Below are 25,298 nucleotides of genomic sequence, written 5' to 3'. Positions count from 1 at the left end.
TCAATCCTCACACTTTAGCCTCCCAAAGTGCTGGGATTACAGGCATGAGCCACTGTGCCCAACTAAGAGCATAATTTAAGCCATCTTTTTCTAACTCAGCTTATTCCAACACTGGCTACATATGAAAATTACTAGGAAGTTTTGAAAAATACTGCTGCCCGGACCCCAACCAGAGAATGTTGTGATTGGTCTGTGGTGGGGCCTGGACTTGGGTACTTTTGGTGATTCTAAGGTGAATCCAGGGTTGAGAACCACTGCTGTAATTTTATCTGGTCATTGCCACCAACTTGACTGAATCCTCTCTCTTCCCCACCCCCAATCCATTTTAAACAGCCTGTGTCTTCCCAAGGCTACAGTTTCCCAGTTTTCATATTTCTGTCTATATTTCTCCAAAGTAGATTTGGGGAAGGAGGCAGAAACCCTGGTAATTTACCATGTTGGCAGGAACTAGAATTCTCCCTCATGTTGTTTGTCTTCACAGGAGGTCTCAGCATGAAACAGCAGCAGTGGTGTGGGATGACTGCCAAAATGGGCACCGTGCTGTCAGGGGTCTTCACCATCATGGCCGTAGACATGTATCTCATCTTTGAACAGAAGCACCTAGGGAATGGCAGTTGCACTGAGATCACACTAAAGTACAAGGCTGTAAGTGACATCATAAATAACTTCATCATCTGCTGGAGTTTTAAAATCGTCCTCTTCCTGTCTTTCATCACCATCATCATCAGCTGCTTCCTCCTGTACTCAGTGTATGCCCAGATCTTCAGGGGCCTGGTCATCTACGTTGTCTGGATTTTTTTCTATGAAACTGCAAACGTCGTAATACAAATCCTCACCAACAATGACTTTGGCATTAAAGAGGTCAGAATCATGCGCTGGTTTGGCTTGGTGTCTCGTACAGTCATGCACTGTTTCTGTATGTTCTTTGTCATCAACTATGCCCACATAACCTACAAAAACCAGAGCCAGGGCAATATAATTTCCTACAAGAGACGAATTTCTACAGCGGAGGCTCTCCACAGCGGAAATAAAAGATTATCAGTTTTGGGTGGGCTCAGTGGCTCACACCTGGAATCCCAGTACTTTGGGAGGCAGAGGTAGGTGGATCGCCTGAGGTCAGGAGTTCAAGACCAGCCTGGCCAACATGGCAAAACCCCGTCTCTACTAAAAAAAATAGAAAATTAGCCAGGCGTGGCGGCACACGCCTGTAATCCCAGCCGCTAGGGAGGCTGAGACTGGAGAATCACTTGACCTGGGAGGTGGAGGTTGCAGTGAGCCGAGATCGTGCCACTGCACTTCAGTCTGGGTGACAGAGCAAGACTCTGTCTCAAAAAAAAAAAAAAAAAAAAGTTAGCAGCTTTATCCACCGCTATAAGCAATCATGTTGGCCCTTTTCTTTCCCCTGAGAGGTAGGTGTCTCAGGTTCCCAGGGTAGTTCTATTTCCTTTTTTTTCCCCCACTTTTGCTTAGCAGTTCTGCAAGTAGAGACCCTACTGCCACTCTTTCAGGAGAACATGGAGAGAAAATGTGATTATAATCACAACTGGAACATCCTGCTCATTGAGGGTATTTAGTTAAAGGATATTGTGATTTATCAAACCTTCTGTGAACTCCACCCTTCTATCACCTGATTGGTCAAAATGAATGGACTAAGATGAAGCCGAATTGCAGTATGGCAATCCTTTTTTTCTTGGCATCTTCATTAGCCTTCAACCCACAACTCTTTAATTTAACCCTGGGATAAGCAAATCTGTATTTATACCTCAGATTTTTGTAGCACAAAGGATACTGTTGGCCCTGGGGTGGGTTTGTGCTATGATTTCCCCACTATATCTTCTGTTTTATTCCAGATAAGAAGAAGAATAAAAATAGAGAAAATTCGTCCTTCAATTTATGTCTTGAATTTCCCCACCCTTCCCAAATTTGTCAAGGAGTGTGAAAGCCACCTTCTTAATCAAAAGATACATGTTAAACATATTTCTGTATCTATCGCTGTGCTGTACTCTCTAGTGTGAACACTGTACTGAACGTTGTCTATACACTGTATACAAAAATGTATAAGATATGAACGACTATGAGAATTTTGTAGTTTAGTGGAAGAAAGTAAATAATTGTTTATGAATCAATTAGCCAATCATATAAGACAGTATATGATTACATACTATCATAAACAAACAGACATCACTTTGCATTCAGGTTCAGAGACTGTCTGATGCACGTTTTTTATTTTTGAGACTGAGTCTGGCTCTGTCGCCCAGGCCACAGTGCAATGGTGCGACCTCGGCTCACTGCAACCCCGCCGTCCCGGGTTTAAGAGATTCTCCAGCTTCAGCCTCCTGAATAGCTGGGATTACAGGCACAGGCCACCATGCCTGGCTAATTTTTTTATTTTTAGTAGAGACAGGGTTTTGCCATGTTGGTCAGGCTGCCCTTGAACTCCTGACCTTAGGTGATCCACCTGCCTCAGCCTCCCAAAGTGCTGGGAGTACAGGCGTGAGTCACCCACTGCTGCTATAATAACTGAGTAATTTATAAAGAGCTGAGATTTATTTTCTCACACTTTTGGAGGCTAGAAGTTCAATATCAAGGTGCCAATAGGTTTGGTGTCTGGTAAGGGCCTGCTCTCTCTGCTTCCAAGATGGTGCCTTGTTTCTGTGTCCTCCAGAGGGCACAAACACTGTCCTTGCGTGGCAGAAGGGATGGAGAGGCAAAAGAAACTAGCTAGTTCCCTCCCGTCCCTTTATAAGGTCACTTATTCCATTCATGAGGGCTCTGCCCTTTTGATTTAATCACCTCCTAAAGGCCCCATCTTTTAATGCTGTTGCATTAGGAATTAAGTTTCAATATGAATTTTGGAGACAAACAGTCAAACCACAGCTCTCACCATTTGCCAAGCTGTCCTCATCACTGTCTTCCCCACTCCCATCCTAAGTGTTCTCCTGCCCCTGTGCTTCTCACCTCAGAGGATGGGCTGTCCTCCATCCAGGTGCTCATCCCAGACTCCTTCTCCCACAACCCCAGGCCCCAAATCTGTCCCCCAACATCCCTCTGCTGCCTTACTTCACCTTATTTCCTTCCATAGCCTCTCAACTGCTCTACCCACCTCTACCTTTGCTTCCTTTCTGACCCATGGCCCTCACAGCAGCAAGAGATTTTTCTAAAATGCAAATTGGGCCAGGCACAGGGGCTCACGTCTGTAATCCCAATACTTTTGGAGGCCAAAGCGGGCGGATCACTTGAGGTCAGGAGTTCAAGACCAGCCTGGCCAACATGGTGAGACCCCTTCTCTACTAAAACTACCAAAATTAGGCAGGTATAGTGGCGGGCACCTGTAATCCCAGCTACTCGGGAGGCTGAGGCAGGAGAATCGATTGAACTTGGGAGATGGGGATTGCAGTGAGCCATAATTGTGCCACTGCACTCCAGCCTGGGCAACAGAGTGAGACTTTGTCTCAAAATGAATAAATAAATAAAATGCAAATCCGATTATGTCTGTCTGTCTCTCTCTCTCTCTCTCACATACACACACACACACGCGCACATATACACACCCTGAAGAATCTCTCCTTTGCCTTTCAGAGAAACATCCACATGCCTGGTAGCAGGTAAGGATCCTTCCTGATCTGGCCCCTGCCAACCTATACAGCCTTCCCCTCTGCTCAAGCCAAGCCAAACTTGCTGTTTCCAAAATGGCTTTTGCCTGTCCCTGTGCCTACCCCTTGGTGTTGTCCCCTTTGCTGGGGGTGAAGTCCCTCCTTTTTCTGCCTAGTTGATGCCCATGTCTTTTATGACCCAAGCTCAGCTATTGCCTACTCCAGAAGGCCTCCCCTGATTCTCATCCAATGATTTTCATCTCTTTCATTGTTACATCTTGACAACACCGAGCCATCTCTTCCTCTATCACATTTATCACGTTGCATTGTAAGTTTTCTTTTTTTCTTTTTTCTTTTTTTTTTTTGAGACAGAGTCTCGCTCTGTAGCCCAGGCTGGAGTGCAGTGGCGTAATATCAGCTCACTGCAACCTCTGCCTCCCGGGTCCTGGTTAAGCAATTCTCCTGCCTCAGCCTCCCAAGTAGTTGGCGAGTGTCACCATGCCCAGCTAATTTTTGTATTTTTAGTAGAGACAGGGTTTCACCATGTTGGTTAGGCTGGTCTTGAACTCCTGACCTCGTGATCTGCCTGCCTCAAGTTTTCTTTTTTCTTAATTAAAAAACAATTTGTATTCATTTATTTTATTTGTCTAGCTTCCACACCAGCATATTTACCTGTCTGTCTCCAGTGCCAAGCTCAGCCCCCAGCACCTAGTAGATACGCAATAGATGTTTGCTAAGTGAGTGTTGAATGAATAGAATGTACCAGAGGACCTTGGCTAGTGGCATAAAGAGAAGTTAGGCCATTATTATAGTGACCCAGGAGAGAGGTGCCAAGGGTGGAGACCAAGGCTGGGGCAGCAGAGCTGTGGAACCAGTGGGGTTTATATAGAGATTTCCTTGAAACTCGCAACATAGACATAAAGCAAAGGAATAAAACTGTGTGGTTCAGGGCCCTATTTTTAGACAATTCAGGTGAGTACCCCGTGGGTAGTGGCTGCTCTGGAAGCTGCTCTGTGAACCTAGCAGAGGTGAGGTTTCGTTGGTGAACGGGGAAGCATCAGTGCAGCTACCCAGCAGACAGCACACTGCCTCCCTCCTGGGCCCTCCAGGTTCTAGGCTGCACTGAGAGTTTTGTGTATCTGGAGTCACACAGGTTTGGGAGGATGGTGGGGAATAAAGTAGAAGAATATTTAGGATGAATCTGGAAAACATTATGCTAAATGAAGTAAGCCAGATACCAAAGGACAAATGTTGTATGATTCCACTTACATGAGACACCTGGAGCAGGCAAATTCATAGAGACAGCAAGAAAAATGGTTAGTAGGGAGCAGGGGAAGAGGGGAATGGGGAGTTGATGTTTATAATGGGTACAGAGTTTTTGGTGGGGATGATGAAAAAGTTCTGGAGATGGCCGGGCGCGGTGGCTTATGCCTGTAATCCCACCACTTTGGGAGGCCGAGGCGGGTGGATCACTTGTGGTCAGGGGTTCAAGACCAGCCTGGCCAACATGGTGAAACCCTGTCTCTAATAAAAATACAAAAAATTAGCTGGGCGTGCTGGCGCACGCTTGTAATCCCAGCTACTTGGGAGGCTGAGGCAGGAGAATCGCTTGATCTTGGGAGGCAGAGGTTGCAGTGATCCAAGATCGTACCACTGCACTCCAGCCTGGGTGACAGAGCAAGACCCTGTCGAAAGAAAGAGAGAGAGAGAGAGAGAGAAAGGAAGTTCTGGAGATGGATAGCGATATGCTTGCACGACAATATGAATGTACTTAATGTCACTGAATTGCACATTCAAAAAGGGCTAAAGTGGTGAATTTTACATTCTGTATATTTTACTGTATTTGGAGTTGATCCAGTGAGTGAAGAGGAGAGGGCTGGAGGGAGGCCAGTGGCAGCCTGTCTGTGCTCTGCCTGGCTGGACAGGACCCATTCTGGTCACCTCAGAGAGAGGCCAGGTCAGGCTTCCAACAAGTTGTCCCCCGTTGGACACTTGTCAGCCTAAGAACAGCCCTGTGTCCTCCTCATGTGTGACTGTGGCCCCTTCCTTTACCCTACAACAGAGGTAGCTCACCAGTGTAGTGAATGACGAGGAGAGAGGTTTGCTCGGGAGTCCTCTGAATCGGGAGCCAGTAAGAAGGAGATTCAGGTTGTGGAGGAACGTTTGTGCTGTAGGCCCAGCCTGCTCCAGCCTTAGGTCCCCCATTATCAACATGCCCTCAGCAGGGTCGGCTTGGGCGCCAGGTTCCTGCTCCCTGCCGTGAGTTGACCTCTAGAGCTCAGGTGTAACCTAGGTTGCAGCTGGAGGTCTGCCTGCTGGGCCTTCACCTGCACAATGGTGGCTTATTGTTAAGGCATCTTGGCCCTGGGCAGAGTCTTGCCTGGATCCATAAACCTTTACCCATTCCACTCCTGCTGGCCAAACCCTGTGACTTGGGACAAGGCTGGGCCATGGCCAGGGAGCAAATCAGGGAAATTTCTAAGGGCTTGGAAGGAAAGAGTAGCGGGGGCAGAGGATGTCAGGGATGATTCCAAGCCCTTGAGGAGCCATGAGAGTTTTCTGACTTCAGAGAAGCAAACTCCCCAGATGGGAGCTTTGTTCATACCATCATTATCCTCAATACAGGAACCTCTGAATTCCCATGAACCTACATCAACAGAAGCACTCTTTTTGCCACTTTAAAGCAAAGCTGAAGCTGGAACAGCAGAATTGGAAGCTACTTAGGAAGTCCTAGGCCAGTGATACATTCATTTCCCAATGGTGTGGTCACGTCTAGCTAGTTAGGCCAGAGCAGGGGCCAGACCCCATGTCCCTTAACTTCCAGCCTATTGCCTGTCCACACACCATCATTGCTCTTAGCTCTCTGATTTATATCTAGTGACTTGGGGGATTTGTCTAAGGCTATCTCTGCCATCTTGTCACGTGTCTGTATGATTTTCTTCCTGCAGGAGGCGCTCTGGTAAAACAAGTATAAAATGAATGTCAGGATGTTCTCCCTCATGGTGGGCATCTTCTCTGTCCTCAATACCATCCAGTTCTTCATCTTTAACCTGAACCAGAAGACATACATTGGCTGTGAGGCCAAGTTCAGCATCTATGTGGACTCAAAGTTGGAGCTAGTCACTTGGATCCTGTTCCACAGGGTTAACATCAGCACTGGCCTCTCCCTCGCCACCATCATAATCAGCTGCTTCCTCCTTTATTGTATCCACAAGAATATCTACATGGGGCTGCTGATCTATGCCATGTGGGTCATCACTTACGAGCTCATCAACTTCTCCACAGTCCTGCTCCTCAGCAGGATCATCAAAGATCACTTCAAGAAGCTGAGTTACTTGCACTGGATCTTCCAAATCTCACACACGCTCCTGCACTTTTTCTGTCTGCCCTTCATCGTCAAGCACGCATACAACCTTTACAAGGAATCCCAGACTGTGAGCAGGAAGCGCCGCCACCGGCTCTCCTCCACCATTGGAATGAACTCATGACTACCTGTCCGTCTGGGAATGTTGTACCGGAAGTTAAACTGAACCGTACCAGGAAAGGTGGGAGGGAATGGTGCTCCTCAACAATGGGACCCTCCCTGCCCTGCCTGTCTTCTGTTGATGCTGCTTGGTTTGTCAGGGCTTTTGAGTTTTATGCACTGAGGAATGATTATCGGGAGAGGGCAGGTTGTGAGGATCAATTATTTTATAGATGTGTTGTGTGACCTGTTTTAGCAGTTAATGATATGTGGCCTTGTGCTTACTTAACCGTCTCACTGGTGTCTGTTTTTGCCTCTCACTGTCCCCTCTCCTCTGCACTTCCTTAGTTTCTAGTTCTTCCTTTATCGGTTGGCCCACAGACGCCGGTTCTGCTGAGTCCTTTGGAGCAGTGTTGTCCAATAGAACTTCCTGTGGTGATGGAAATGTCCTCTATCATGTGTGGCGACTGAGCACTTGGAATGTGGCTATTACAACCCAGTAACCAAATTTTAAATTTTATTCTTTTTTAGCTAATTTCCATTTCAATAACTATGTATGGCTGGCTCAAGACTAGCCTATCGGCCCAGCATGGTGGCTTACGCCTGTAATCCCAGCACTTTGGGAGGCCAAGGCAGGTGGATCACTTGAGGTCAGGAGTTCAAGACAAGACTGACCAGCATGGTGAAACCCACTCTCTACTAAAAATACAAAAATTAGCCGGGCGTGGTGGTGGATGCCTGTAATCCCAGCTACTCGGGAGGCTAAGGCAGGAGAATCGCTTGAACCCAGGAGGCAGAGGTTGCAGTGAGCTGAGATCGTACCATTGCAGTCCGGCCTGGGCAACAAAAGCGAAACTCCGTCTGAAAAAAGAAAAAAAAAAAGAAAAAAAAGACTACCCTATTAGACAGCACAGCCTTCTGGAGATTCACTTTACTCCTGCAGTAACCATAGAAAAGACCCCTTTCTAGAGTCATGCCTCACCCTGCTTCCCTCATACTTTCCAGAAAGCAATTTCTCATGTTGGTTCACAATAACATAGCAAGAAGAATCCCCATTTAAGAAAGTGCCAGGATTTCTCAACTGAAGCACTATTGACATTCCGGACTGGATAATTCTGTCCTGTAGGGGACTGTCCTTTGCATTGTAGAATGTTTAGCAGCATCCCTGGCTTCTACCTACTATTTGCCAGTAGCATCCACCTGTCCCTCATGCTGTCATGACCAAAAATATCTCCAAGGAATTAAGCCCGGCCATCCCCTCCTGGGCTGGTGGATTACGTAGTTTTCAAGTCAGATAATAAAACAGGATCAGCTGGGCAAGGTGGCTCACACCTGTAATCCCAGCACTTTGGAGGCCGAGGTAGGTGGATCATTTGAGGTCAGGAGTTCGAGACAAGCCTGGCCAACATGGTGAAACCCCGTCTCTACTAAAAATACAAAAATTAGCCGGGTGTGGTGGTGCCTGTAATCCCAGCTACTCGGGAGGCTGAGGCAGGAGAATCGCTTGAACCCAGGAGGCGGAGGTGGCAGTGAGCTGAGATGGCTGGGGGACAGAGTGAGACTCCCTCTCAAAAAACAAACAAAAACAAAAAAACACAAAAACGGCCAGGCGCAGTGGCTCATGCCTGTAATCCCAACACTTTGGGAGGCCGAGGCAGGCAGATCACGAGGTCAGGAGATCAAGACCATCCTGGCTAACACGGTGAAACCCCGTCTGTACTAAAAATACAAAAAATTAGCCAGGCATGGTAGCGGGTGCCTGTAGTCCCAGATACTCAGGAGGCTGAGGCAGGAGAATGGCCTGAACCTGGGAGGCGGAGCTTGCAGTGAGCCGAGATCGCGCCACTGCACTGCAACCTGGGTGACAGAGCAAGACTCTGTCTCAAACAAACAGACAAAACCAAAACAAGGACCAACCCTTTGAAAAACAAAAAGTACCCCCCAAAATATCTCCAGGCATTGTCGAACATCCCATGGGGTGGGGGTGGTGGGGGGCAAAGTTGCCCCTAGTTGAGAGACGCTATTGTAAAGCAACAAGCCCTGTGTTGAGAGCTGGCAGGCCCCTGCCTTGAACTAGCAGCGCCGCTTTTCCTGAGAACTCTTCACATTCACCAGTTGTGCAGTCTTCATCCTAATGCTCCTATTTTATGGTTTGATGAAACTGAGACTCACTGGGCTTCAGTGATGAGATCAAGGTCACATGGTAGCAAAAGCAGGACTTGCATCTCATCATCTGACTTCATACACGAAAGTCGGCTCCCTGATTCATTCTTACTTTTACCAAGATAAAAAGGAAGCACCTCCTTTTAGGGTAGTTCCTTTTCCCTTGAAAAATGTTGGGAGTGAAGTCAAGAGACCTGTTTGTTTGTTTTGGCCATACTCTTCCAAACCATGAGCATAACAATGACAGTCGCTGGCTTTTACTGAACACTCAGTGCCAGATACTATCCTAGAATTCACTCAACTCTTTCCACCACCGATTTAAACCTAGGCCAGTTCCCCAAATGACCACAAGATGGCAGTCAGTACTAAGCTTTTGCTTAGAGCTGTTGGCCCCTAAACCAGATCCTCTAAGGGTGGCTGTTTAGGATTTACGGAGCTTCCAGCTGATGACTGGGAGCTAATGTGTGTGTCTCTGCCCCAGTCTCACAAGGCATGCCTTGTCTGATTGTGACTTGCTAGTACCAGAAACACAAAATATAAAACGTGGGCCAACTTCTGGGTTCCGATTCCCCATCCCGGTTGAGGTCACTAGGGTGAGAGGTAGACCTGGGCAACATTGGGGAACTGGAGACCTGTGTGCTGAAGAAGCAGAGTTCCAGGAATCAGCTCAACTGAGAGTTACTTTCGTTGAGAAAGTTTAAGACACTCAAACGCAAGGTCGTGGAATCCTCTATACCAAGACTCCTCAAAAGCACGGTTGCCTCTGCCTTCACTTCCTGGTCTCCTGCTCTTTCTGGAACCCGGCCAGTGAGGTTTCACCGCCACCACCCCGCTGGGACTGTTCTCGTCAAGGTGGTCTCCACACTGCTCAAGCCGGTGGTCAGTTCTCTACCTTTGCTGACCTGTCCTGCAGTGGCTTTGGACTGCTGAGCCCTCTCTCCCGCCAACAGGTTTCTCTGGCGGCCCCTCTGCCTTCATCTCCATCCCTCCCCTGCCGCACTGGCCCCTTCTCCTCAGTCTCCTTTGCTGGCCTCTCCTCATCTTCCTGACCTCCAAACACTGGAGTGCCCTTGGCGCAGCCCTTGGTCTCGTTCTCTGTCTCACTCGCTCCCAGCTCACCTGGTCCAGACCCATCACTGATAAGCCCCATATACATCTTCAGCCTGGACCTCTCCCCTAAACCCTGGCTTTGTTTATGTAGTCGCTTCCTTGATGTGGTAGCTGGCTCTAACATGGTTCCCAGAGATCTCTGCCAACTGATATTCACACTCATCACCTCTTCTTAGATGTGGGCAGGCCCCAGTGCTCCTCTTCTAGCAAAGAGAACATAGCAAAAGCGATGGGGTGTCCTTTCCAAGGTTAGGTTACAGAAAGACAATGACGTCACTGCTGCCCGCTCTGTGAAGGAAGCTGGCTATCATGTTGGAAGTATCTTTATGGAAAGGCTCACACTGCCAGGAGCAGAGGTCGCTAACCAAGAGCCCGTGAGGAACGGAATCCTACCGACAGCCCCATGAGGGAGCTTGGAAGCAGATCCTCCCCTACACAACTCTTTTTTTTTTTTTTTTAAATACAATATGGGGGGGGGGGTCTCCCTATGTTGCCCAGGCTGGTCTTGAACTCCTGGCCTCAGGCTATCCTCCCACCTTGGCTTCCCAGAATGCTGAGATTATAGGCATGAGCCACCATACCCAGTCAGGATACGTTTTGGGGTGGTTATTGTTGTAGAGACATTTTTGTAGAGATGTGACATGTACTAGTTATCTATTACTGCATAACAAATTACCCCCAAATTAGCAGCTTAAGACAGCACATTGATTGTGTCTTAGTTTCTGCGGTCAGGAGTCCAGACACAGCTCACCTGGTTCTGATTCAGATTCTCTCAGGCTCTCACTCAGGATGTCTCTACTTCTATTTGCTTTTTAGAGACAGGGTTGCACTCTGTCACCCAGGCTGGAGTGCAGTGGTGCAATCATAGCTCACTGCAGCCTTGAACTTCTGGGCTCAAGCGATCCTCCCACCTCAGCGTCCTGAGTAGCTGGGAATACAGGTGTGCCACTGCATCCAACTAATGTAAAAAAAACTTTTTTAATTTTCTTAAAATGTGGGAGTGTAGCCGGGCATGGTGGCTCACGCCTATAATCCCAGCACTTTGGGAGGCTGAGGCAGGCGGATCACCTGAGGTCAGGAGTTCAAGACCAGTCTGGCCAACATGGTGAAACCCCCTCTCTACTAAAAATATAAAAATTAACCAGGCATGGTAGCAGGTGCCTGTAATCCCAGTTACTCAGGAGGCTGAGGCAGGAGAATTGCTTGAACCTGGGAGGTGGAAGTTGCAGTGAGCTGAGATCGCGCCACTACACCGCAGCCTGGGCAACAAGAGCAAAACTCCATCTTAAATAAATAAATAAATAAATATTAGGGAGTGTATCCCAATCCACACTCCTGATTTTCTCCTGTATACCTTGCCCTAACCCCCAGTCTTTGCCACCTCTACCCTTCCATTGCTCAAGTTAAAGACCCAGCAGGCATCCTTGGGTCCTCTCTTTCTCTCAGCCTGTATCTAACTCCTCAACACTCCCCATCAGCCCACCCTTCAATATAGATCCATATCCAACCACTTCATATCACCTCCCCTGCCGCCTCCCCGGCCCAGGCCATCACCATCTCTCGCCCAGGCTGTTGCAGTAGCAGTTGCTGACGGGCCTCCCCATGTCACCGTGTTCCCTTTACAGTCAGTTCTCCGCCCAGCCACCAGAGGGCTCCTGTTGAAACCTGGGTCAGATCAAGTCCCTCCTCTACTCCCTCCTCACCTGCCAGGGCTCCCCACCACACTCAGGGTAGAAATTCCAAGTCTTGGCCGGGCGCGGTGGCTCACGCTTGTAATCCCAGCACTTTGGGAGGCCGAGGCGGGCGGATCACGAGGTCAGGAGATCGAGACCACGGTGAAACCCCGTCTCTACTAAAAATACAAAAAATTAGCCGGGCGCGGTGGCGGGCGCCTGTAGTCCCAGCTACTCGGAGGCTGAGGCAGGAGAATGGCGTGAACCCGGGAGGCGGAGCTTGCAGTGAGCCGAGATTGCGCCACTGTACTCCAGCCTGGGCGACAGAGCGAGACTCCGTCTCAAAAAAAAAAAAAAAAAAAGAAATTCCAAGTCTTTACCACGGCATGCCAGCTGCTAAATAACCCAGTCCCCTGTCACCCTCTGATCTGCCTTCTAACCACTTTGTCCACCCGCCTCCCTCTGCGGCAGCCACGCTGTCTTCCTTTCGGTCCCCATAACACAGCCAGCACACTCCAGCCTCAGGGCCTTTGCACTCACGTGTCTTCCACCTCTAATATTCTTACTCCAGCTATTCACCAGCTTCCTCTCTTGCTCAAAAGGCATCAGAGAGGCCTTCCCTACCAACGGGTGTGAAACAGCCCCTCCCTACCCCATCCCATGTGTCTCTTTCCCACTTACTCTGCTACACTTCTTCATAACATGTAGTATCACCTGACTATATAGTTGCCTCTCCCACCACCCCCCAAAAATGTGAGCACCATATTTACTTCACTGTTGTTTTCCCAGCACCTAGTTCAATGCCCAGCATGTAGCAGGTGCTTGATAAAGATTTGTGGAATGAATGGACATAGACTCTCAGTTTTGTTTTTGTTTTGGAGACAGAGTCTCTGTCACCCAGGCTGAAGTGAAGTGGCACCATTGTGGCTCAGTGCAACCTCCGCCTCCTGAGTTCAAGCGATTCTCCTACCTCATCCTCCCGAGTAGCTGGGACTACAGGTGCCCACCACCACTCCGGGCTAATTTTTGTATTTTTAGTAGAGATGGGGTTTCACCATGTTGGCCAGGCTGGTCTCGAACTCCTGACCTCAGGTGATCTGCCTGCCTCAGCCTCCCAAAGTGTTGAGATTACAGGCACGAGTCGCCACGCCCGGCCTATGAGGGGCAAATTATTACTGTTCTTTCAGCCTCCTGTTCCTACCCCTTTCTTCTCTCATTCAATTCTGCAGTCTCTGGTGAAGAATCTAGACACAGGTAGGAAAATACCACAAAGGATATTATTTCAGCCCCTTATTCCTTTCCTCCTTTCCCAGTCCTGTTCCCTTGCACCAACTGCTGCCACTAGAAGCACCACTTCATCTGCCAGCTCCATCTCACCAAGTGGAAAACAAGTCTTTCTAATAGTGCAGGTGTCCCCGGGAAGAGCAACACTCTAAGAGTTGTCACCCACCCTTGACACTTTCAGTCCGTGAAGATCCCCCAGCCTTCCGTCCTACTTTTCTTCATACAGTTTATTACTGTGTTGCAGACCCTGAATTAGGAATTGAGGAATACCTGTGGGAGCAAGACACAGTCCACATTCCAAGGGGCTCCCAGCCTAGTGAGGGGCCAAGCCACCGAGGCCGTTTGGACCCAGGATGATAGGTGCTGGAGGAAGCACTGGGGACCACAGAAGGGGGCCTTGGAGGTGGAGAGTCAGGGAAGTCTTCCTGGAGGAGAAAACCACTAAGCCGAGTCCTGGAAGATAGTATGATTTAGCCCTTAGAAGGCTGGGTGCAGTGGCGCACCCCTGTAATCCTAGCACTTTGGGAAGCTTAGGCAGGAGGATGGCTTGAGCCCAGGGGTTCAAGACCAGCCTGGGCAATATAGTAAGACTTCATCTCTACAAAAAATTTAAAAATTAGGCTGGGCATGGTGGCTCATGCCACGCCTGTAATCCCAGCACTTTGAGGTCGGGCAGATCATTTGAGTTCAGGAGTTTGAGACCAACATGGCCAACATGTCAAAACCCCGTCTCTACCAAAAAATACAAAAATTAGCTGGGCATGGTGCTGGGTGCCTGTAGCCCCAGCTACTCAGGAGCCTGAGGCAGGAAAATCGCTGGAACCTGGGAGGTGGAGGTTGCAGTGAGCCGAGATCACTCCACTGCACTCCAGCCTGGGTGACAGGGCAAGACTTTGTCTCAAAAAAATAAAAATTAAAATTAAAATTAGCCAAACATGGTTTGGCTGGTGGTGCGTGCCTATGTCCCAACTACTTGGAAGTCTGAAGTGGGCGGATCACTTGAGCCTGGGAGGCAGAGGTTGCACTGAGCCAAGATTGTGCCACTGCACTCCGCCTGGGTGACAGTGAGACCATGTGTCAAAAAAAAAAAAAAAGAAAGAAAAAGAAAAAAGAAAGGAGGGAGGAAAAGGAAAGTTGGGAGCCTGAGAAGGTGCAGGTACCCCTGGGATAGCAGATCTGTAAGCGTTTTTCAGTCATTTCCACCTAGGGTGACAGGAGGGGCTGTGTGCAGGGGATGATGTTGTCAAGAGGAAGCAAGCAGGCATGGAACTTCCCCAGAGAGAAGAGGGTCTCCGCTTTCCCACGGCCTCTGCTCTTAGGTGTCTAACCACCAAATATTTCTTCAGCAACTTTCCCACCTGACTGTGGCTGCCTTTAACTCCAAGTCATTTCTAGCAATAGTGTCCCATGGAGGATAAACTTCATTCTCTGTCAGCTTCCTCCCACTGGTTCAAGATGTGTCAATGTTCCCATGAGGTTTACTTCTTTTCACCTCACGGCTTTCACTCTTCATTTCCCTGGCCTCCTTTCCCCTAGTCCTCCCCACATGGATTGCTACCTTTCTTCAGTCTCTTTTTTTTTTTTTTTTATTTAATTTTTTTTTAAATGTTTTTGCTGTGTCACCCAGGCTGGAGTGCAGTGGCACCAGGCTCAAGTGATCCCGCTTCAGCCACCTGAGTAGCTGGGACTACAGGCGCATGCCACCACGCCTGACTAATTTTTGTATTTTTCTGTAGAGACAGGGTTTCGCTATGTTGCCTGGGCCTGTCTTGAACTTCTGGGCTCGTGTGATCCTCCAGGCTCTGCCTTCCAAAGTGTTGGGATTACAGGCGTGAACCACTGTGCCCGGCCTCCTCAGTGTCTTCTGACTGTTGGTCTGTACACATGGACTAAAGCTTTGCTTCCCCCCAAGCCCCACTGCATCCCTCTCTCCACCCAGCAAGTGTTTTATGAAGGGCCCTGGGAGCCGGCCCTGGAGGAGGCTGCCTGGAGACAAGGACTGAGCCCCTGACTCGCAGACACACAGGGAAGATGCGCAGGGAAGCGCTCCCAGCCTCCCTCCCGTGTCGTCCTCTCACCAGCTATTAGTAAAAGAGGGACTCATTGAAATGCTTACTTTTTTCCCACAAATAAATTATGATTTTATTCCCTGGGAAATAGTTTTTACAAATGCCTCTGATCATATTTTGTTTCATTAACAGGGGATTTTTTTGTTTTGTTTTACATCTCTTTTATTATTATTTTTTTAATTTTACTTTAGATTCAAGGGCTCGTGTGCAGATTCCTTTTCTTTTCTTTTTTTTTTTTTGAGATGGAATCTCACTCTGTAGCCCAGGCTCTGGAGTACAGGGGTGTGATCTCGGCTCACTGCAACCTCCACCTCCTGGGTTCAAGTGATTCTCTTGCCTCAGCCTCCAGAGTAGCTGGGATTACAGGCACTCACCACCATGCCCGGCTAATTTTTGTATTTTTAGTAGAGAAAGGGTTTCACCACGTTGGCTAGGATGGTCTCGGACTCCTGACCTCAAGTGATCTGCTGGCCTCGGCCTCTCAAAGTGCTGGGATTACAAGTGTGAGTCACTGCACCTGGCTGGATTCCACAGTTTTGTGATCCTCACCCTTCTCCAACCTTCCACCCTCTAGTAGGCCCCAATGTCTGTTGTTCCCTTCTTCGTGTCCATATGTACTCAGTGTTCAGCTCCCACTTGTAAGGGAGAACACGCAGTATTTTTTTTCTGTTCCTGTGTTAGTTTGCTTATGAAACAAGGGTTTTATGCATGTGTGTTTGGTGTATGATTGTGTGTGTCTGTGCATCTGTGTTGTGTGTGTGAATGTATGCATTCGGGTCGTGTGTATGTTTGTAATCTGGGTTTGTGTATGTGCATGCTTGTATTTGTGTCTGTTGTGTCTATGTGTGTATGTTTGTGTATCTGTGTTTGCGTATGTGAATATGTGTGTGTATTTGTGTATGTTGTGTCTGTGTGTCTGTGTTTGTGTATGTGAGTATGTGCGTGTATTTGTATATGTTGTGTCTGTGTGTATGTTTGGGTATCTGTGTTTGTGTATGTGAATATGAGTGTGTATTTGTGTATGTTGTGTCTGTGTGTATGTTTGTATGTCTGTGCTTGTGTATGTGTGTGTGTGTGCTTGTGTATATGTAAAAGACTGAGTTAAATAATTACTTGGTAGCTTCTGTACTGGTATTTCTGATAATCACCAAGAAATAATTACTTGGTGATTATGAGAAATAACTTTCATATTAAAGATACACAAAACTCAAAATTTTGTCAGACTTTACATGTTTTTAAAATCTCCTTCTGCCTCTTACCAAGGATACAGAAATGTATCCCGTGAGGAGCATCTTATTTAAAGTGTATGTTTGGTTTCTTCTCCTGACAGTGTGGCACTGACAAGATGTCTTTTATGAATGATGTGATGGAGAATGGATTTGAAGTCAGCCTGCTTCTCAAATGGAGTTTTGGGGGAAATAAAGGATTCCTTTCAGAGGCGCTGGGAGAAAGTACTTGTAAAAGTGTCCCAGTGGCTGGGCACAGTGGCTCATGCCTGTAATCCCAACATTTTGTGGGGCCGAGGCAGGAGGATCACTTGAGCCCAGGAGCTCAAGACCAGCCTGAGCTGGTCACTACAGGGCAGCGTGGTGAGACTCTGTCTCTAAAAAACAAGAAAAGAAAAATAAAAGGTGCCCAAGCAATTAGGAGTCCTGTCAATTCATCAAATAAACATTTTGCAGCTCCTTTTCAAGGATTTCCCAGCTCCCGGCATCTTCCTCTCCAGCCTCCTCCCTGCTACCCAGACCTCAGCCTGGCCCCACCTGCCCCACCCTTCGATCTGAGGAGCTCTTGCATTTTTGGGCCTGATTGGGATGATTTTATTTAGCATTTGATCACCTGTGTACAATAACCATCCACCTTCTCCAACTTCTGATATCCTGGAGCACACCTATGTTTCCCAAACATATGCGTTCACACCTTCTTTCATTCATCAAAATTTATTCATTCATCCAAACGTATGGCTTGTCAACTATATGCCAGGCATTGTGCTAAGTGAGGCAAAAATAAAAAGCAAAATGCAGTCTTGGCCCTGAATCAAGAAGGGAGCGTGTCAGGAAGTCATTACAGTACTATGTGATAAATCAGGTAAGAGAGGAAGTCCAAAGTGCTATGTTATCTCTATTTGTCAGTGATTCATTCAACGAATCTTTATTGAGGTTATACTAAATATATCAGACCCTGTTCTAGATATTGGAGTGACAAAGGTGAAGAAAACAGATAAATTCCTGCTTTCACGAAACTTACATTCTGAGGAGGGAAGACAGATGATAAGCAACGAAACATGCACATCTGTATAATCATTTCAGCTATGATAGGTGCTGGGAAGAGAATAAGACAAGGTAGTATAATAAAGAGTTTGGTCCCAAATAACGAGACTTTGCCAGTCCTAGTAATTCTGTCCTCTCGTGATTGACTGGCTCAGGAATAGGTTCATGACTCAATGGAGACGGGCAGCTGGGAGGCCTTTGGACAAAGGATGTCTCTCTGGGGAGGTGATGCTTAACACCACTGAGAAGATCTGTGAGACATTTGAAGCAAAGAGCAAGTGCAAAGTTCCAAGCAGGGGGAGCAAGTCTGGGGTGTTCAAAGAACAGTCAGGAAGCCAGTGACTGGGCTGGGCGCGGTGGTTCACACCTATAATCCCAGCACTCTGGGAGGCCGAGGCAGGCAGATCATCTGAGGTCAGGAGTTCAAAACCAGCCTTGGCCAATGTGGTGAAACCCCATCTCTCCTAAAAATACAAAAATTAGCCAGGCATGGTGGCAGGCGCCTGTAATCCCAGCTACTCAGGAGGCTGAGGCAGGAGAGTCTCTTGAACCTGGGATGCAGAAGTTTCAGGCAGCCGAGATCGCGCCACTGCACTCCAGCCTGGGTGACAAGAGTGAAACTCCATCTCAAAAAAAAAAAAAAAGAAAGCCAGTGATGGAGCATGATGAGGAGAGTATGGAAGACAAGGTGGACCAGTGTGCCTTTCAATCCCTCTAGTGTACCTTCCTGGGCCGCAGAGCAGAAAGCTAAAACCAACATTCCGGATGCCTTGGCAGATACAGTCCTGGAGGCTGCACCTGGAGAGTGAACTTGGGAAGGTGGAAGTGAGGCAGAGCCCATCTTCCTGCTGCCTTTGACTTGGCTGCTGGCAAGTTAGGTCATGGAGACTCCTTGGATCTCTGCAGCGACGTTCCAGTGTTTGATCACTAGCTTAGTGAGCAGCTGTAGCTTCCTGATCCCTGTCTTCCTGTCGGGAGCAGTGGCAGTGGCTCTCCTAGGGGACCAGTTCAGTGGTGTTCTTTCAGGAGTTACACCCAAAGGCCAAGTATGAAGCCTCCTATACCCCTCCTTCCAAGGATGTTGAAGGAAGCAAGTCCCTGTATTAAATCCCTTTCTGCTAGAAATACCTGCAGTGGTCTCCTGGTTCTCTGCAACTGGTCCTGGGTGATGCAGAGGTTTGGGGGACCCAGCTCTCATCCTCCAGGAGACCCCACCATTAAGCAGAGAAGAACCCACTAACCCTGCTCTCTGTTTCCCATGACAGAGCCAAGTCCTTATTCATAATGAAACATTGATCTTAACTTCAGAGTAGTTCAAACTTGGTCAAAGAATTGTGGGCAGTCTTAATAAACATAAATCCACAAGTTTCTCTTTGCCATATTTGTTGACTTGCTCAAATAATTTTTATGTTTTATTTTTTTTAGAGACAAGGTCTCTCTCTGTTATCCAGGCTGGAGTGCAGTGGTGTGGTCACAGTTCACTGCAGCCTCACACTCTTGGGCTCAAGCAATCCTCCTGCCTCAGCCTCCTAAGTTGCTGGAACTACAGGCACACATCACCATGCCCGGCTAATTTTTATTTTTTGTAGAGATGAGGTCTTGCTTTGTTGCCCAGGCTGGCCTTGAACTCCTGGCCTTAAGTGATCCTCCCCACCTCAGCCTCCCAAAGTGCTGGGATCACAGGCGTGAGCTACTGGCCTTAAATAGTTTAAGCAGATGTGGCAGGCTTGATTTCCTTGGGCCATCTATTTCTGAGTAGGTTACACTTGGCTAGATGTTCAATGACCTGCTCATTATTACAATTTTATAGACTAGCCAGGTATGGAGGTGATACTGGTCTGCATTTCCAGGTGACTTGCCAATGAAAGTCAACACTTAGAGTGCTACTGTGAGCAAGACCTGGACAAAAAGCACTGGGGGAGATTTTCCCTCCAGGTGCTTACCGTTTAGTGGAGAGAAATACAGAGATAAGCCATCAGAACTAACACTGATTGAGTGTTTACCAGGTACTGCTCCAAATGCTTTACATGAATGAACCAACTTATTTTTCAAGACAGTGAAATAAGTCATATTGTTTTTCCTATTTTACATATAAGGAAACTGAGGCCCTGTGTTCCTGCCCTTGAGGTGCTCACAAGGTAGGAGGGGAAGCTGACAGCTAAGTACATTAATTGTGATATGGAATAATAAGGGCTTTGGGGGTACCAAGGGGTAGGTTAACTCTTTGTAGGTGACTTACTGGTAAGAAAGCCTTCTTTGGAGAGGTGACACACAAGCTGGGTTTTGAAAAATATAAAATGAAGATGGTCTGCAAGGCCAACGGCTGTGGAGTGGAGGGTAGGTCAAGGGTTGGGGTTGGGGCAGAAGGCGTTCCAGAGGGAGGGCACGGCAAGTGCAAAAACGAGGTGGTGTGGAACAAGATGACGTGTTGCAGAAAGCGGGAGCTCAGGTGGGTTGCAGCAGTGCTAGTGAGTAGCAGCTGGAAGGGAGCCTGGAGAGTGAGCAGCTGCCATGTCTTGAAGGGGACTCCCCTCCGCCACCCGCCCCCTCATCACCCCCAGCTCCCACTGCTGTGCTGAGTTTGCACTTTTCTCTGGGGCAGTGGTAAGGGTTGTAATTCATCCATTAGAGTATTGTGAAATCAGTTAAGCAGGTCAAAAAGGAATAGAATGGAACAGACTAGACTGGAATAAAAGAAAGATGCAATATTCTCGTATTAAGAGTAAATGCTATTCTGTAAAAATGCTTCCATTTTATATATTGTGACAGAGGCTGCAAGTTTTCCATCAATCCATTATCCTCTTCTGTATCTTAATAATCAAGTCCCTGGCTGGGCGCGGTGGCTCACACCTGTAATCCCAGCACTATGGGAGGCCTACGTGGGCAGATCACGAAGTCAGGAGTTCGAGAACAGCCTGACCAACATGGTGAAACCCCGTCTCTACTAAAAATACAAAGTTTAGCCCGGCATGGTGGCGGGCAACTGTAATCTCAGCTACTCGGGAGGGTGAGGCAGGAGAATTGCTTGAACCCAGGTTTCGGAGGTTGCAGTGAGCCAAGATCCTGCCATTGCACTCCAGCCTGGGTGTCACAGTGAGACTCCGTCTAAAAAAAAAAAATGTTTTAAGCAAGTGAGCAATGTAATCAGATTCATGTTCCCAAGCTGAAAGGAATCTTAAGGATCACTTAGCCCAGTTATTCCTTCTTACAGATGGGAAACTTGAACCCACTGAGGTTAAGCAACTTATTCAAGGTCCTGAGGCTCAGTGGCAAGAGCTAGTTTTTGAACCCTGATTTCTGAATCCAAGACCAGACCTCTTAAGTGTCACTAGCTGACAAAGATTCATTTATCTTGCTCTCTCTTTCAATCCTCAAATACATTTCAACATCATTTTATTCCTCTAATTTTCTAATTACTTCAACAAATATTTATGTATAACCCTATTATATACTAGGTTATAAAGACAGAGGAACACCTTCATAAAATTCTCCTTAGCTAGTATCATAAATAGATATGGAAGTAAATATTTCTAGGTTTATGCATGGATTCATACATATACATATCTTTCCTAGCTCTGACCACTGAGAGGGCATAGAAGCAATGATATCCTTGTAGCAACTGAGCACATCTAGAGCTCAGATTTTTTTTTTTTTTTTTTTTTTTTTTTTTTTTTTTTTTTGAGACGGAGTCTCTCTCTGTCACCCAGGCTGGAGTGCAGTGGCGTGATCTCGGCTCACTGCAAGCTCTGCCTCCTGGGTTCATGCCATTCTCCTGCCTCAGCCTCCCAAGTAGCTGGGACTAACAGGTGCCCGCCACCACGCCCAGCTAATTTTTTGTATTTTTAGTAGAGACAGGGTTTCACCGTGTTAGCCAGGATGGTCTCGACCTCCTGACCTCGTGATCCGCCCACCTCGGCCTCCCAAAGTGCTGGGATTACAGGTGTGAGCCACCGCGGCCAGCCAAAGCTTTTTCATTTAATAAAGTCTCATTTGTCTATTTTTGCATTTTCTTTTGAGCTTTTACTCATGAATTATTTGCTTAGGCCAATGTCTAGAATTTTCCTAGATTTTTTTCTAGAGTTTTTGCAGGTTCAGGTCTTACATTTAAGTTTTTAATCCACCTTGAGTTAATTTTATATATGGTAAGAGGAGGTATGGGTCCTGTTTCCTTCTTCAGCATGTGGCTATCCCATTTCCCAGCACCACGTATTGAGGAGGGTGTCCTTTCCCTAGTGTAAATTTTTGTCAGATTTGCAAAGATCAGTTGACTATAGGTATGTAGTTTTTTTTCTGTTTTTTTTTTTTTTTTTTTTTTTTTTTTTTTTTTTGAGACGGAGTCTCGCTCTGTTGCCCAGGCTGGAGTGCAGTGGCGCGATCTCGGCTCACTGCAAGCTCCACCTCCAGGGTTCACGCCATTCTCCTGCCTCAGCCTCTCCGAGTAGCTGGGACTACAGGCGCCCGCCACCACGCCCGGCTAATTTTTTTGTATTTTTAGTAGAGACGGGGTTTCACCGTGGTCTCGATCTCCTGACCTCGTGATCCGCCCACCTCGGCCTCCCAAAGTGCTGGGATTACAAGCGTGAGCCACCGCGCCCGGCCTTTTTTTTTATTATACTTTAAGTTTTAGGGCACATGTGCACAAAGTGCAGGTTTGTTACATATGTATACATGTGCCATGTTGGTGTGCTGCACCCATTAACTCGTCATTTAACATTAGGTATATCTCCTAATGCTACCCCTCCCCCCTTCCCCCACCCCACAACAGTCCCCGGAGTGTGATGTTCCCCTTCCTGTGTCCATGTGTTCTCATTGTTCAATTCCCACCTATGAGTGAGAACATGCAGTGTTTGGTTTCTTGTCCTTGCGATAGTTTGCTGAGAATGATGGTTTCCAGCTTCATCCATGTCCCTACAAAGGACATGAACTCATCCTTTTTTATGGCTGCATAGTATTCCATGGTGTATATGTGCCACATTTTCTTAATCCAATCTATCATTGTTGGACATTTGGGTTGGTTCCAAGTCTTTGCTATTGTGAATAGTGCTGCAATAAACATACGTGTGCATCTGTCTTTATAGCAGCATGATTTATAGTCCTTTGGGTATATACCCACTAATGGGATGGCTGGGTCAAATGGTATTTCTAGTTCTAGATCCTTGAGGAATCGCCACACTGACTTCCATAATGGTTGAACTAGCTTACAGTCCCACCAGTGTGAAAGTGTTCCTATTTCTCCACATCCTCTCCAGCACCTGTTGTTTCCTGACTTTTTAATGACCACCATTCTAACTGGTGTGAGATGGTATCTCATTGTGGTTTTGATTTGCATTTCTCTGATAGCCAGTGATGATGAGCATTTTTTCACGTGATAATTACCTTCTTTATCTTTTTTTTTTTTTTTTTTTTTTACTGTTGTTGATTTAAGTCTGCTTGATCTGAATATAGCTACTCCTGCTCACTTTTGGTTTCCATTTGCATAGAATATCTTTTTCCACCCCTTTACTACCTTCAGTCTATAAGTGTCTTTACCAGTTAGGTGGATTTCTTGTAAGCAATATATGATTGGATTATTTTTTCTTATCCATTCCACCACAGATTTGGCTTTTAAATAGCATTCTTCAATAAAAGGATGAAGGTTTCTTGGAGAAGTGGTTGATTTCAGTGCTGGGAAGGGAAAAGACACGAGGAACCTGGAGTGGCTTATGGTGGCAGAGAGAAAGTGCTCAAAAAAGGATGGGAGCTCATTGAAAGGACTCAGGAACCAACCTGAAAGAGCTCCCAATGGCTAAAGCTGAAGCAGTTTGAGCAACAAAATAATTGACAATAGTGATGGATTCTATAACCCATAGAATAAAATACACATCCATGAGTCCATACTGATATAAATAACTGAACAAACAAAATGACCTTTACTTAACTAGATGACTGGAAATGTGAGAATGTCAATGCTCATAGCTGTGGGTAGGCTTGAATAATTATACTTTGTAGTATCTGGAATTAAAACCACTTGTAGGCCGGGTGCGGTGGCTCATGCCTGTAATCCCAACACTTTGGGAGGCCAAGGTGGGCAGATCACCTGAGGTCAGGGGTTCGAGACCAGCCTGACCAACATGGAGAAACCCTGTCTCTACTAAAAATACAAAAATCAGCTGGGCATGTTGGCGGGTGCCTGTAGTCTCAGCCACTCGGGAGGCTGAGGCAGGAGAATTGCTTGAACCCGGGAGGCGGAGGTTGCAGTGAGCCGAGATTGTGCCACTGCACTCCAGCCTGGGTGACAGAGCGAGACTCCTACTCAAACAAACAAAAAAAAAAAGAGAGAAAGAAGGAAGCAGAAGACAAATAACAACTTGAAACAAGGGAGACTTTTCTAACTGTCTTGGGAGGGGAATGGACTCAGCTAAGGGAGAATGCCTATCTATATGGTGGTGCCGATTCCTGTACTGAGGAGGAGGGAGCTGTGGACAACAAGATGGACCAAGACGCAGGGGTGGGATGGGGGGATTGACTGGAAAGAGCAAACTCAGATGTCTGAGTCCACAATCCACTGTATTGTCTGAGCTCTAGAATTCCCAAAGTATTGTTTTCATAGCAATTGTATAGTATTTCAGCCACCTCATGTGTTAACTCAGCATTTGAGGGCAGAGCTGAGAGCTCAACCTCCATTCGTAATGCGGTTTCTATAGGAAGATGTGTTGGATTTCAAGCAAATGATACACAAACAAACTTTTGAAACATGACCCTTCATAAGCAGAGAACTGCCTGCTCTTCTTTTTACTGGTTCTTAAACTCCTTAACACTCCCAGCTGTCCTCATGCTACTGTTCCTGGGTTTGGGGATTAAGCCTATGTTTGTCTTATTAAATTATGATTTTCTAAACTTCAAATTCCAGGATGAGTTTGACCAGACAGGAAAGAAGGAAACCCAAGACCTGGCCCCTTCTGAGTCAGATTTTTCCAACCCAGGCTGAGGCGGGTGGATCACTTGAGGTCAGGAGTTTGAGGCCAGCCTAGCCAATAGGGTGAAACTCTGTCTCTATTAAAAATACAAAAGTTAGCCAGGAGGCCAGGAGCGGTGGCTCACACCTGTAATCCCAGCACTTTGGGAGGCCGAGGCGGGTGGATCACGAGGTCAGGAGTTCGAGACCAGCCTGGGCAATATGGTGAAACCCCATCTCTACTAAAAATACAAAAAAAACCTAGCCAGGCGTGGTGGCGCACGCCAGTAGTTCCAGCTACTCAGGAGAGTAAGGCAGGAGAATCACTTGAACTGAGGAGGCAGAGGTTGCAGTGAGCCAAGATTGCGCCACTGCACTCCAGCCTGGGCAACAGAGGGAGACTCTGTCTTAAAAAAAAAAAATTAGCCTGGCATGGTGGTGCACATCTGCTGTCCCAGCTACTTGGGAGGCTAAGGCAGGAGATTCACTTGAACCTGGGAGGCGGAGGTTACAGTGAGCTGAGATTGCACCGTTGCACTCCAGCCTGGGCGACACAGGGAGACTCCATCTCAAGGGAAAAGAAAAAAAAAAAAGAAGATTTTTACAACCTAGCTTTATTAGTTTGTCTGAAGTAAACGCCTAGGTTGATAGATAATCCTGCCCCCTCCCCCGTTCCCGAGAAACCTGCTATGACACCTGCAGCCAACATTCTCTTCTTAGGCCCCCAGTAGTGATCTGT

General features: G+C 47.1%; 2 protein-coding genes and 1 long non-coding RNA gene across 11 annotated transcripts in view; 2 read left to right on the top strand and 1 right to left on the bottom strand.

The window, feature by feature from the left end:
• Positions 1 to 7,350, top strand: part of TMEM217 (transmembrane protein 217) — a 34,198-nt gene extending 26,848 nt beyond the window's left edge. Inside the window, exons 2-4 of one of the 6 annotated variants that reach the window (XM_063632314.1) lie at positions 482 to 1,097; positions 3,580 to 3,605; positions 6,542 to 7,350. In XM_063632314.1, coding sequence (XP_063488384.1) covers positions 482 to 1,097; positions 3,580 to 3,605; positions 6,542 to 6,567 — 668 coding nt within the window. In that variant the 3' untranslated portion in view covers positions 6,568 to 7,350. Of the gene's footprint in view, positions 1 to 481; positions 1,098 to 1,470; positions 1,891 to 3,579; positions 3,606 to 6,541 lie in introns of those variants that run through there. The other 5 variants (XM_063632315.1, XM_055264317.2, XM_055264316.2 and 2 more) reach the window with 5 other exon arrangements.
• The window catches only part of LOC129473640 (uncharacterized), a 37,258-nt gene extending 24,750 nt beyond the window's left edge, over positions 1 to 12,508 (bottom strand). For 3 of the 4 annotated variants that reach the window (XR_010119059.1, XR_010119058.1, XR_010119060.1), the window contains exons 1-2: positions 12,033 to 12,508; positions 434 to 600 (exon numbers count right to left, since the gene is read on the bottom strand). This is a non-coding gene — a long non-coding RNA (uncharacterized lncRNA). The remainder of the gene's footprint in view (positions 1 to 433; positions 601 to 12,032) is intronic. The other variant, XR_008654311.2, reaches the window with a different exon arrangement.
• TMEM217B (transmembrane protein 217B) lies at positions 6,569 to 7,350 on the top strand. Its single transcript, XM_055264321.1, has one exon. The coding sequence runs from the start codon at positions 6,569 to 6,571 to the stop codon at positions 7,079 to 7,081; it is 513 nt and encodes a 170-aa protein (XP_055120296.1). The 3' UTR covers positions 7,082 to 7,350.
• Positions 12,509 to 25,298: the final 12,790 nt, after the last annotated feature.

The sequence above is a fragment of the Symphalangus syndactylus genome, chromosome 23 (assembly GCF_028878055.3).
Source record: "Symphalangus syndactylus isolate Jambi chromosome 23, NHGRI_mSymSyn1-v2.1_pri, whole genome shotgun sequence".
Taxonomy (NCBI): domain Eukaryota; kingdom Metazoa; phylum Chordata; class Mammalia; order Primates; family Hylobatidae; genus Symphalangus; species Symphalangus syndactylus.
Note: the sequence above shows the minus strand (reverse complement) of the source record. Positions and strands in the feature narration are given on the sequence as shown.